The sequence below is a fragment of the Xenopus laevis genome, chromosome 6S (genome assembly GCF_017654675.1).
Source record: "Xenopus laevis strain J_2021 chromosome 6S, Xenopus_laevis_v10.1, whole genome shotgun sequence".
Classification (NCBI taxonomy): Eukaryota; Metazoa; Chordata; class Amphibia; order Anura; family Pipidae; genus Xenopus; species Xenopus laevis.
This window is the reverse complement of record NC_054382.1, coordinates 113541330-113555233: the sequence shown is the minus strand read 5'-3', so window position 1 is coordinate 113555233 and position 13904 is coordinate 113541330. Positions and strand designations below refer to the sequence as shown.

Genomic DNA, 13904 nt, shown 5'->3' with positions numbered 1-13904 from the left:
CGAAGAGTCGAACAGCCGAAGTTGAAGTCCCAAAGCCGTGAAAAGACCCAAAGTCACAAAAGGAGCCAAAATTGAATTCCTGAAGCCGTGAAAAGACCCGAAGCCAAAAAATAAATATATATATATATACACACACACACACACACACACAGTATATTATATAATGTTCAGACAATGTTTTTATACTCCATGTGCGATCCGCTGCCCATAATGCACTGTACAGTACCGCCTATTTCAGATTTTGAAAGTGATTTTTGTGTATGATTTTTTGAGAAACCAAGGATTCCCTTCTACCAGTGGGATAGTTTTTTCTACATAGTACATTTAAAAGATCGTTTAAAGATAAGCTTGGTCATATGATAACGAAAAAAATCTTTAAAAAATCTTAACGTCTGTGGCCACCTTATGAATCCAAAGTCAGTATATATGCTATTTTAAACTAATTTAACATTATTTATGATAATGCTGCCTTTGAAGTAGTGTTTCATTGGAGTCTCTGGATGATTTTCAAATTTTTCTTTGGCAGAGCAGATAAAATGATATTTGTATGTAAAAATAGCCAATTTGATGACCCCTGTGCTGATTTATTTGTTCTGTTATTTAATGTAGTGTAGTTTTGTTGATTTATAAAGGGTCTGTGAAATGACAAATTGGTTTTTTTTTGTGTGTAATTTAATTGTGTTCTTCTGTATAGCTGCCTTTGTTTATAGGTACATGCAGGCATGTTTTAGTTATTGTATTAGAACATACCCAGCACCAAAAAAAATACTTCCTTAGCAGTTTTTCCATTCTTCACATAGGGAGTTATTTATCAAAATCTGAATTTATCTATCAAATCCTTATGGGTTATTTCCCCTTATTTACCAATACGTTTTCCTGAACATTTCCTGTTCGGGAAAGACTCAAAAAAATTTTGAAAAATTTGGATAATATGAATTTTTCGGATTTTCCACCAAAAGCAGATTTTTTTCAGATTTTTGCCCAAAAAAACACAAAATCTTCAGATTATTGCACGAAACCCAGAGCAGATCAGGATATCTTCGGGACTTCTCCCATTGACTTATATACAACCTCAATATAACAGTCTGTATGAGTCAGCGATAAAAACTAGGAGAAATAAGAATGCAGCATAAAGAGAAGTGTAGCGGGTTTTGGTAGTTGTAGTTCCACACTCTCCCAAAATTCTACTTTAAAGGTGCTTGATTACTTGTTACTTCCACCACGTGTCTTACTTATAAGTTGGATACTTACAAACTTTTTAAGACTTTTAGGTATTCAAATATAACCAGGGTAGTCTGCTCTGTGGCTGTTCCGTGCTGTCGGGAAAATATAGAGCGCAGAAGGTAGTGCAAAACCTTTTTATTAACGTGTAAATAAAAACAATTATTCCACTCACATTTTAGAAGGTTTTTAAGGCGTATCGAATCTCCACTTACGCAAACGCGTAAGGCGAGGGCAGTGACGTCATCTCCAGGCGCCTAGGGGAGCTACAGTGGTCGGAAGCAACGCGGGTGGGAGCTGACACCAGGCTAATAACACGCATAATAATTTTCCCCAAGTGGAGATTCGATACGCCTTAAAAATCTTCTAAAATGTGAGTGGAATAATTGTTTTTATTTACACGTTAATAAAAAGGTTTTGGGCATTTTTCCACTGCATGCTGGCACTGATGTTTCATTTGGTCATGGGTATAACCTCTAGTTTGGTGGATTAAAGACTAAATATTGGGTTCCAATTGGTTGGATGTATGCCATCCAATATACATTTTAATAAGAACTTTGTGATTGTGGCCTATTTTGGTGAATCTCCCTTGTTTACACCATCTCATTGGATTATTTTTTACTAGATTCTTATGGATTTTTTTTATGGTCTAAATTGTCAAACTAGTGAATTATCCAAACTTGATTCGAATTTTTAAAAAAGTTCAAATTCGATTTTCGAGATTTATCAAACTCTGGCCCTTTAAGAATTCAAATTCGACTATTCGCCACCTAAAACCTGCCAAATTCATGTATAAGTCAATTGACCATTTTGAAGATGTTAGTAGCCTTTCTGACATTTGAGTTTTTTTTGGAGAAAAACTCGATTCGAGTTTTCGGGTCAATAAAATTAGTCCGTGTTCTTTTGCACTATAAGAGCCAAATTTCCTTTTCGTTCAGCTTCGTTTTCCGAAGTTGCCCAAAGTTTCCTTATGAGGCAACTTCGAAAAACAAAGGGATCCTAGTGCAATCCTACTGGCAATTTAGATTCTAGCGGAAGGCATTTCGGGGAGATTATTGGCCCAAAGAAGAGACGATTTGTCGCCAGGCAACTAATCTCCCTGAATCTACACATGTGTCTCTGTCCTAAAGCTTATTTAACAGCCTATGTCATAAAAAACCTTTTTGTAATTTATCTTTTGAAATTTATCTAATTCAGATAAACAGACCATAGATAGTGATGGGCGAATTTATTCACCAGGTGAAAAAATTTTTGAATTGCTGGCGTCGAAATTGTCACTGGCGTCTGAATTGTCACCTGCGTCACAATACGTGTTCTGAAAATTTTTCGCCATTTCTTGGGAAATTTGTGAATATTTCGGCAAAGCGAAACAGGAGAAATTCGCCCATCGCTAATCATAGAATCTGTGGGTCATTTCTGCAAAAACACTCTGTTTTGGGATCGGGAAACACTCTGTGTAAGAGATGCAGCGGCACTGTCCCACTTTTGACAGCTCAACTCGCAGTCCCGGGTTTGTACTGAAAAGTCCCAACTTTCTCTGCACTGAACAGCCAGAAAAAGAAACTTAATTGGCTTTTGACAGAGAGCCCAGAACAGCCACCAGGTGCAACTAAGATACTTTGTAACAATTTTGAGATAAGTAAATAAGTAATTGTAACAATTTAGATAAGGAGGTCCCTTGTGAAAAGTTAGACTCACAGCTTCATGGGCAATTCACCTTCATTAGCAAAACTGTAATAACTAAAAAAAACACAGATAAACTTTCATAAACTGCCAAATTTCGATTAACATGGTAATTAGGGGTGTGGCCACAAAAATGGTCACATTTTTGTCCCTCTTTTTATTTCCAAAATGTTGGGAGGTATGGGATCAGTTATCCGGAAACCAGTTATCCAGAATGCTCTTAATTACAGAAAGGCCATCTCCCTGTTAAATTAGCTCTATTGTCCAAAAAGTGAACCTCCCCTTTAAGGCACTTAAAAAAATTTTGCCTTTGCAATTTTATTTTTAAACAGTGCACACATGGTTCTGCTGTATGCATGTGATTACAGAATTCATGGGGAGCACCCTACAGAATTTCTTTCTCAGTAAATGGCACCCATTGTACATTTTGGAGAAATAAATCTTATCTAAGGTTCATGTTCCTTTTAAATGTAAGTGGCGAGATCAATTTGCTATCCTATGGTGTTCCGTTGTGAAAGTCATTATTGTTCTTCATTCTACCTCAATTCTATGGGAGATGCATAGACAGGCTCTGAAGTGTGTTTTGGTTGGGGACCAAGAATGATGATAAATACACAGATTGAATGGAACTAAAGTACAGTAGAACCCCCACTTAACGTTTTTCAGGGGACCAGGGAAAAATTATTTAAATTCCAGGAATACTTAGAGGGGATCTATCGCAAAAATGAAAATGTAATATAAGCTTCAGCATACTGAAATGAGAAACTTTCTAGGTTATGAAAGTTTGAACATATTTCTGTGTTTTTTTTCCAGTTATTACAGTTTTGCTAATGAAGGTGAATTGCCCTTTAAGCTGTGAGTCTAACTTCTCCCAAGGGACCTGTTATCTTATATTACAATTACTTATTTGCTATCTCAAAATTGTTACAAAAGTATTTTATATGCAGCTGTGGCTGTTCTGGGCTCTCTGCCAAAAGCCAATTAAGTTAGAAACTTTGCCTTTTCAGTGCAGAGAAAAACGTGACTTTCCAGTACAAACAAGGGACTGCGGGTTGAGCTGTCAAAAGTGGGACTGTCCCTCTGAAAACGGTAGGTACAAAGGAAATAAGTACAGAAGTCATTATTTTATTTTTATCACATGTACAGCTCCAGCATTGCTCACCACTTCTGCTGCTTGTCAGTCTTCTGTCCTTCCCAGCTCCTTGACAGAACAGCTTCTACGGAACGCATTTTAGGACATCATCAGGGGAAATCGTTGTCCTGCTTGCGCTGTCCTAAGCAAGAGGAATGTGACATGGCATGCTTTTTTACTCACCCATCCTCTGAGGCTAATGTCACACCTCGCTCCTCACTCCTCAGCCGTCAGCTCTTGCTCCTCACTTGTCAGCCATCCATCCTGGGTCCTAACTTCTCACTCCTCCCTCATCAGCCATACGTCCTGGGTCCTGGTTCCTCACTCCTCCCTCCTCAGCCATTGGTCCTGGGTCTTAGCTTCTCCCTCCTCAGTCATCAGCTGTTGCTCCTCACTCCTCAGGGTGCGCATATTCATCCCTGTGCCCTGATTATAGTTACTTGTTCTTGCAATTTGTTTTAGCCACTAGGCGTTTTAGGTTTTTGACAGCTGAGGAGGTAGAAGCTAGGACCCAGGACGGATGGCTGAGGAGGAAGGAGTGAGGAGCGAGGACCCAGGTCAGATGGCTGAGGAGGGAGGAGCGAGGACCCAGGTCGGGATGGCCGAGGAGGGAGGCGTGAGGAGCAGGACCTGACAGCTGAGAAGGAAAGAGCAAGGTATGATGTCTGAGAAAGGGGTGAGTGGAAAAGCAGACTACATTGCATTCCTCTAGCATAGGAGATCGGATACAGGAGATGGATTTCCCCTGACGATTTCCTAATATGCATTCAGTAAGCTCCTCTCAAGCCCCTCCTGCTCCAGCACAACTCACATCTTTCTTCCTTCCCTGCTTGTTCCCCAGCACAGCTTGCCACTTTTGACTGCACAGTCATTTTCCACCCTTAGTACAACTCCCCACTTTTGCCTGCATGGTCACATTTCCTTCCCCCTCCCCCTCTCCTCCCTCTCCAGCATGGTCTGCAACTTCCTGGCTTTCTCTTCCGCCTGCTTCAGATCACAGGTCACACTGGTGCAGCGAGGGTAGGACGACACAGCTAAGTGCGGGAAAGTTCCAGCAGCGCTAAATATCAAAGTAAGGTTTTCTTTTTTATCTAAAAATGCAGCAATTGGCAAGGGACACGACTTGATGTAAAATCCAGTAAAAAACAAAACGTAAAACAGAGGAATAACAACACCCATAGAAATGCATTGAGAATGGTTGGGACTGGAAAAATACAAAAAAACAACTTAAAATGCAGGAAACTGTTCAAACTGGAACGTAAATTTGGGGTGACTGCACAGTGAGTGTGGGAGCTGCTAAACAAGTGTTTCATGTGAATTAAGTGTTAAATGAACAGTTCAGTGAAAAAATAAAAACTGGATAAATAGGCCTTGCACAACAATTTTTGTTTCTAATATAGTTATTATTAGGCAAAAATGTAATGTATAAAGGCTGGAGTGACTGGATGTCTAATATAATAGCCACAACACTACTTCCTGCTTTTCAGCTCTCTAACTCTGAGTTAGTCAGTGACTTGAAGGGGGGCCACATGGGACATAACTGTTCAGTGAGTTTGCAATTGATCCTCAGCATTCAGCTCAGATTCAAAAGCAACAGTTATGACTCATGTGCCCCCCCCCCTCAAGTCGCTGTTTTTTTACTGCCTGGTAACCAGGGTAACAGTCAGTGTAAACCAAGAGAGCTAAAAAGCAGGAAGTAGTGTTTTGGCTATTACGTTACACATCCAGTCACTCCAGCCTTTATACATTACATTTTTTTTTATTTTGCGCAGTCTTCTCTATTTACCCAGTTTTTATTTTTATACTGAATAATTCCTTTAAAGGTTGAGTTAACTTTTAGTATGATGTAGAGAGCAATATTCTGAGACAATTTGCAATTGGTTTTCATTTTTTATTATTTGTGTTTTTTGTTATTTAGCCTTCTATTCAGTAAGTATGAGTAATAAAAAGTGGCAATAGCAATACATTTGTAGCTGGAAAGAGTCAGAAGAAAAAGGCAAATAATTAAAAAAAGCTATTAAAAAATGAAGCCCAATTGAAAAGCTGCAAAGAATTGGCCATTCTATAAAATACAAAAAAATAACTTAAAGGTGAACCACCCCTTTAAGCAGTGTTAAAAACCTTAAAGGTCAGAGACACATGTGGAGATTCGGGGAGATTTAGTTGCCCGGTGACAATCAGCCTGGCCCGAAGAAGAGGCGATTTGTCGCCGGGCAACTAATCTCCCCGAATATCCACATGTGTCTCTGTCTTAAAGGAGAAACAAACCTTTGCTACTAAAATCCCCTACCCACTACCCTACATAGACCCCCCCCCAGCCTAGGTGGTACCTTTGCTAAATGCCCCTAACTATTTACTTACCCCTCTGTGCAGATTCTGTCCAGGAGTTCACGGGCACCATCTTCAGCCGCTTCAGTAATTTTCGGGTCTTTTTCCAGCGCTTCAGCAATTTCCGCAACTTTCGGCGCATATGCAGTTGTCGCGAAACAGAAAATTGCTCCCAACTGCCCATGCGCCGTTACACCTGAATCATCCCGAAGAAAAGAAGATGGCTGCAGTGAACTCTGTTGCCCTGAATCTGCACCGAGGTGTAATTCAAGAGTTAGGGGCATTTAGCAAAGGTACCACCTAGGCTAGGGGGGGAGCAGGGAGCGGGGTCTATGTAGGGTAGGGGATTTTAGTAGCAAGGGTTTACTTCTCCTTTAAGGCATTGGTGTTGGGTGTAAGTGCAAATAACTGACTGCTGTGTGATCTGACTGAGACAAACTGCTTTTTCTTTTCTTTGTTTGTGGTTAGCTCGTCGATACATTTAGTTCATTTATTTTCTTTAGTGCATTTATTTATGTATTTATTGTGTGTTTGCCTGAGCTATAGTTTTCAAAATTTTTTAGTTACCTTAATAAGGGGTTGTCGTTTTACTGCTGGTAGCAAACAGCATTTTTTTAGTTAATCCCGTAAGTTCTGATCAGGTTTAGTGTCCTTTGGTTTGAAACCTCAATAAATCTGTGACTTCACAGTGAGTTTGGGAGCTGCTAAGCGAGTGTTGCATGTGAACTAAGTGTTCAGTTGGGTAAAAACCCTGAAAGAAACAGTAACGCCAAGAAATAAAAGTGTTTTAAAATAATGAAAATATCACTTACTGTTGCTGTGCACTGGTAAAATTGATCTGTTTGCTTCAGAAACACTACTATAGTTCATATACACAAGCTGCTTATGTAGCACTAGCAGAAATTGAAAAAAGACTTAATGGCACAGGTTAAATAGTGAATAACAGATAACACCATTATGTTATACAGAGCTTATCTGCTGTGTAACTTGAGCCTTTTCTTTGAATGGTTGCGCCATTGTCGCGTGTGCATTAGCGCAGGCGACTTTGCGTTGTAACCTATGGGGAAAAACGCAGAGGCAGTTCGGGGAGATAGTCGCTCAAAAGACGAGGCGATTAGTCGCCAGGCGACAAAATCCCCCCGAATCTCCTCATGTGGACTAGCCCTTAAACACTTATTTTTTTGATGTTACTGTTCCTTTAAGGCGTTGAAAACCAAAAAGGCATTTGTGAAGAATTACACTTGGGAGACTGTAAGTACCCAGTGTAAATATGAGTGCAAGTGGGTTTGCAGGTATTACTCAGTGTGTGGAGCAGCGGTTCCATGCAATATCTACATGTGAGAGATGGTGGGTTTTCATCTTGGAATCTGAACTGCAGACTCTAAAGGTGGCCATACACAGGAAGATCCGCTTGTTTGTCAATGTCGCCAAATGAGTGGATCTCTCCCCGATATGCCCAGGTGGGCGATATTGGGCTGATATAATTGTGAGCCCTAGTGCCCCAATGATCAGATCAGAATGGGGGCAATGTGGGCAGTCTGATCACGGGACAACATCAACTAACAGATGCGCCCACGATCCTACACGATTTTTTACCCTGCCCAATCAACATCTGCCCGACAGCGTGGCGTGTATGGAGCAGGCTGTCTCTCAAGACACCCTGAGAGGCAGTGGCTCTAATACGGTTGGTGGGGGAATGCATAGAAGGATAGGCAGGTTCTAGTTGTAGGGGATTCAATTATTAGAAAGGTGGATAGGGTAATCTGCCGTAAGGACCCTTTATGCCGAACAGTCTGCTGCTTGCCTGGTGCTAGGGTTCTGCATGTGGTGGAATGAGTGGACAGATTATTGGGAGGGGCTGGGGAAGACCCAGCAGTCTTGGTACACAATAATAAAGTTAGAGGAGGTGGTGAAGTCCTCAAGAACAATTTTAAAAAAACTAGGTGTAAAGTTGAGAGCAAGGACTTCCAAGGTAATTTTCTCAGAGATATTACCTGTGCAATGAGCAACGTTAAAGAGGTGGTTCACCTTTACGTTAACTTTTAATCTGTTATAGAATGGCTTATTCTAAGCAACTTTACAATTGGTCTTCGTTATATATTTTTTTTATTGTTTTTGAATTATTTGCCTTCTTCTTCTAACTCTTTCCAGCTTTCAAATTGGGAACACTGACTTTTTTATTACTCCTCTTTCTATTCAGGCCTTCTCCTATTCATATTCCAAATCAATGCATGGTTGCTAGGGTAATTCGGACCTCTTTACATCAAACTAAAAGTTAATTTAAAGGTGAACAACCCCTTTATGAAGATAACTGGAGCTTAGGGAGATTAATGCGTGGCTGAGAGATTGGTGTAGGGAGGAGGGTTTTGGAGAAGTTGGCTGATTTCTCAATCAACTACAGGCTCTTCGCTAGGGATGGTCTGCAACTCAGTGATGATGGTGTGGGAATATAGGGTTATGAAATCTCATCGTACAAGTTGATCATGGGGCTAGTCTGGTTGCCTTATTGGATTGATTTAGTGATTTTATTTTGGTAAAATTCATTAAGAAAACACTATAGTCTACGGGGGAAAGTTCTCCTTTATTTGTGCATTGGTGAGTTGTATGTTGCAAATAATATTGTTTGGTTTTTTTCATACATGTGGTAAGATGCTAAAAGAAATCTCAGTATAATTTTTCCTAACGTGTTCTTTTTTAGATTGTAGCAGATTATATATGTTTGTTTTCTAGTTTTTCAATGCAGAAGGCTTCTTGTGCACAAATGGGGTCTAACTATTCAGGATTGTTCTTTGGCCATTGTTCTTAAGCTTCTTAAAGCATATATTTTTTAAACATAGAGCTTAAGTTTGCTTAATTCTATAGCTAGCAAGATTTTGGGTTTATAGGTTGAATAGATTGTTTATCTTTGAATATATATTTTTTAAAGTTAATGGAACATTTAAAGAAATAATTTTAAATGATTGCTATGTTAAGCTATTACAATCAAATCAAATTCCTATTGTGTACTTTATTTGTAGGTGACAAATCCTGCCACAACCTAAGAATGGCAGTAGTCATCCGCCTACAGGGGCTTCCTGTTACTGCTGGTTCAAATGATATTCGTCACTTCTTTTCTGGATTGCATATTCCTGATGGAGGAGTTCATATTACCGGTGGAAAGTATGCAGAGGCCTTTATTATATTTGCAACAGATGAAGATGCTCGAAGGGCAATGCGTTGCTCAGGAGGCTTCATAAAGAAATCACAAATTGAGCTTTTTCTCAGTAGTAAGGCTGAAATGCAACATACCCTTGAGATGAATAGAAAAGGAAACAAAGATTTGGGGCCATCACCTAATATTTCAAAACTGCTCAATGTCATAAACAAAGGCATATATCAGAAAAACGTGGCCAGTAAAAGTAATGTCGAAGCTGGTTCTGATGGTAGTGGAGCAAAACACAAGGAAAAAAATGTGCCAAGGCCAAAATATCAAGGGAAGAAAGAGACAAGGCCAATAAAGGATAATAGTTATGGATATGTATTTCTGTGTGGGCTTCCATACTCAACAAGTGAACTTGATGTTAAAGATTTTTTTCATGGTTTCCATGTGGTAGATGTTCACTTTTCTGTCCGTTCAAATGGAGCTAGAGATGGAAATGCTTATGTTAAGTTTGCCAGTGTGCAGGATGCGAAGGCATCTCTTTCACGTGATTATGAATACATTGGTCATAGACGCATAGCTGTAAAATTGAGCACTGAACACAAGTGGATTGAAGCTGGTGGTCCAACTGATGAGATGCAGGAATCTGCTCATAAAACTAGAGAGCGGTCATCCAGATTTTCTTCAAAAAATCATTCAAGTTCCAGATCTCCAAAGACACACAGAACAAGGTCACGCTCGCCCCATAACCAGCAGTTCTACTTACACCTATTAAATATGTCCTATTCTGTGGAGAGAAGAGATATTAAATTGTTTTTTGGTGATCCCGATATTCCAGATTCACAGATTAAATTCTTACTTGATCGAAATGGTGACAGGACAAGAGAAGGCTTTATGTTGGTCAAAAATGAAAAGTTTTATCAGAAATGTCTTGGCTTACACAAAGGCCTTTTAAATGGCTGTGAAGTTTGGGTATACCCCATTGCCCGAAAGGATATGTTAGAGTTAATTGAATCCACAGAGAGGCAACAACTAGAAAGAAACACCAAAGAAGATCCTTTTCAAAAAAGAAAATCAAGAGACCGTTCAAACCTCAAAAGATGTATGCATTTGAGAAACTTTCCTTTTAATGTTAATAAAAGTGAGGTTCAAAAATTCTTTGCTGGATTTCAAGTAGATGAACGTGATATTTTTTTGCTATATGATAGCATAGGCGTTGGTCTTGGTGAAGCGCTTGTTATCTTTCCTTCAGAACACCAGGCTATCCTTGCTGAGGGCTTGAATCAGCAGATTTTCTTGGGAACAGAAGTTTTACTGAGACGCATCTCAGAAGAACAAATGAAAAAACTTGGAGCCTTCCCTGAGGATCACAATAAGAGAGAACCCAAACAATCAACTAATTATAGAGATGAATATCAAGAAACTGGTGAAATGAGATTTGGAGTATATGATTATGGACATGGCTCATATGACCAGTCCCGACCTTATAGGGCTGATGACTTTGGACATGGTTCTGGAAGCGTAAGGCATTCCACAGAGAGGCTAAGAAGCCCATATGATATGAATCAAGATGAGCATTATGGAAGGTTTCCTATGGGAAACCAGAATGTTGGACCAGTAAATCGGTCAAGGTCAGGTGGAGCGTCAATACGCTTGAAAAATGTTCCATATACTGCTACTATTGAAAACATTTTAGACTTCTTTTATGGTTATAACATGGTTCCTGATTCTGTAGAAATGGATTACATCTCCAAAGGAACAGCTATAGTGCATATGGAAAACTATGATGTGGCTGTGGCTGCTGTTAATGAACTAAATGAAAGGCCTATCGGACCACGTAAAGTTCATATGAGCCTAATAAGGAGCTAATACAAACCTGCAATGGGACATGCTATTGGTTAATAAGAAGCTATCCAATGACACCATGATATTACTGTCCCAATTTTCCTGCATTTTTGTATTATGTTTTTGTATAGTTTACCGCCCGTTTTGTACTTCCTTGCATGAACAGTCATATGGCCCAAAAAAGCAATTTTATGCTTAATTCCTTAGTTTACCTCCATTAAGTTTGCACATCAGTTTCATTTTGTAACTATTCCTAAATATCAATTTATTACAATATTTGGATTAATGACTTTTAGTGCAGAGTCATTATGTGACTATTTCATAACATCTTATTGTGTACTGATAAAATTTGGAGATTAAAAAATTTGATTTACACAGCCAGTCGTATTCCACACAGGAATATTTTCCCTGTTCACTGTTTAAAGTTTTTAAGGCAAGGACTTTCTTTCGGTTTCTTATTTCAGCGGTAAGAAAGCTGATTTGTGGGTCAGTGTTTGCAGTGCAAATGCTGACAAACTGTTACACGGGGGAGCGGAGTGAATGAATACCTTACCCGTACAGTATTCCATTTTGACCTTGAATGATGAGGCAAGCAAGTCCTTCCCAGCCAAAGGTGTTTGTCTTTCTTTACTGGAATGGGGTTATGGTTTTGATGTTTTTCATGTATGGTGAACATCCTAGTTTGAGAAGCAGCCAGAAGAAAAAAAGCAAAAATAGGCAATTTTGAAGAAAAGCCTGCACCAACAAAACTACAGCATGGCAACATGGTATTTATTACAATGTTATTGCATTGTGATACCAATTGATAAGCCATTTCTTGATGTTACTATCCTTGAAGTTCATTTGAGCTTACAATTTTTAATTTGAAGTCTAGTTCCTCACTAGCAACTAATGAGAAAAGCAGGTTGTTCTCAGTTATGTGGTATTCTTGAGGATTCCAGGTGTTTTTTTTAGCAGAGTTCCCTCTTGCATCACTTCAGCATTTGTTTGGCGTTTTAGTCCTTCCATAGGACCTTACAGGACTTTAAATCAGGTTCATTGTTCAACTCCACCAGTTACACCAGTGAATAGTTAGTGCAATTCAGAAGTATTTTCATAAGAAAAATATTCTTTATTGGACGTAATTGGGTACATGTTGCCCTTTAAGCTTATTATTGACGGGAATATTTTAATTCTCCTTGTAGTCACTTTGATTACACTTCAGACTACTCCTTTCATTCTTATTTTATTACCATAAATGTAATCAAACATTTCATAAATAATACTTGATATCGTCTTCAAATTCAAACTTTTCTGATCTTTCGAGGCATCTGTGGTTGACTACTTTGTGGTGTTACCTAAACTAACTTTCAAGTTTTAATAATCCGGATTGCATTGCAACTGCCATAATTTAACTTTCTTATATTGCTAGTAAGCTTACTAGAAGCAAAGGAGAAGCTGCATTCTTTAAAATTATATAAAAAAAACTTGTGCATTTTGGAAATTCACTTTACTCAGTCTGCTCCCGAATGACCACTGATAAATGAAGACCTTGGGAAAGAAGATAACTGTCCAGTGAATTCTTGCACTGCTGACTCAATTGCTGGTATGCATCCAACTCCATTCTTATTGGACGTGTTACTATGCTTCCATAACTGTCAGTGATCTGAACTTTGGAGCTACTACAGTGGGAGGATAAACCGTTGTTGTGAAGCTCTTATTCCATAGTAGGGGCTAAAAATGGAACCCTACGTAATTGTGTGGGACTCTGTGCTCCCCTTGTAATACCGTTAAAAACGAGGATCATCGCTTCTAAACTTTCTTGGGTCGCTAAGCTGATTTTAAAAATTGATCTGTTTTTGTTTTTTTAATAATAATAATAAAAAAAAAATTAGAAATCCTAGTCTATAACAATGAATAGGTATTTCTGTGGCATCCATGACAGAGAATGACAAAACATTTTGTATACAACAAATTCAGAAAGGAGTGACTAATATAAAATCTCTGCTCTACAACTTGGTGAAACTCTGTAGTGCAGATCTCAGAGAGAACCTATTTTTTCTTTACAGCAGGAATGTGTAACTAGAGGCTCATTGGGCTGGATGTGGCTCTCCAGTGGGTTTTGTGCCCCACCAGTCTGCTCATGTGGTATGATAGATTATATACCCGGTAGTTTAAGAGCACTACTTTAGAGCAAAAATTCAGAAAGTATAGTTATGTATATAAAAAATCAGCTACCCATTACTGTCCTTTTAATGCAACACAGTAATGGACTGAAATATGATAACTTTAACTGTAGCAACATGGAATAAAAAGTTGCTTTGTTGTAGAGGAATTTAACATGCAATTAAAATGGGCACTACAACGTACAAATAGGTATTGCAGCTAACTGTGTTCATTATTGGACAAAACCATTGGTTCATGGAATGGAGAGCATATAGCTTGGCTTTTGGAAACCACTCTGAAAAATAAAGCATCAACAACAAAAACCCCACTGAAGCTGTCCTCAAGTATACCCTGATGTTTTGAACCACTCAAAAATCAAGATTCCATTTGATGATTGTATATTCATTATGA

The 13904-nt window shown here is 38.8% G+C and overlaps 1 protein-coding gene across 2 annotated transcripts; it reads left to right on the top strand.

Annotated features, from left to right (window-relative positions):
* The first annotated feature begins 5026 nt into the window (after positions 1–5026).
* On the top strand, positions 5027–11729 carry rbm12b.3.S (RNA binding motif protein 12B gene 3 S homeolog). Of its 2 annotated transcripts, none has more exon segments than NM_001089669.1 (2): positions 5027–5108; positions 9382–11729. In NM_001089669.1, a coding segment is annotated over 1 exon segment (1965 nt). In that variant the 5' UTR covers positions 5027–5108; positions 9382–9407; the 3' UTR covers positions 11373–11729.
* The last annotated feature ends 2175 nt before the right edge of the window (positions 11730–13904 follow it).

Excerpts from the sequence above, each read along its gene's own strand:
- rbm12b.3.S (XM_018268631.2), top strand. The coding sequence starts at position 6,507 with ATGCAGTTGTCGCGAAACAGAAAATTGCTCCCAACTGCCCATGCGCCG. Across the intron at positions 6,658-9,381 it reads GTTAGGGGCATTTAGCAAAG|GTGACAAATCCTGCCACAAC; the intron begins GTACCACCTAGG and ends CTTTATTTGTAG.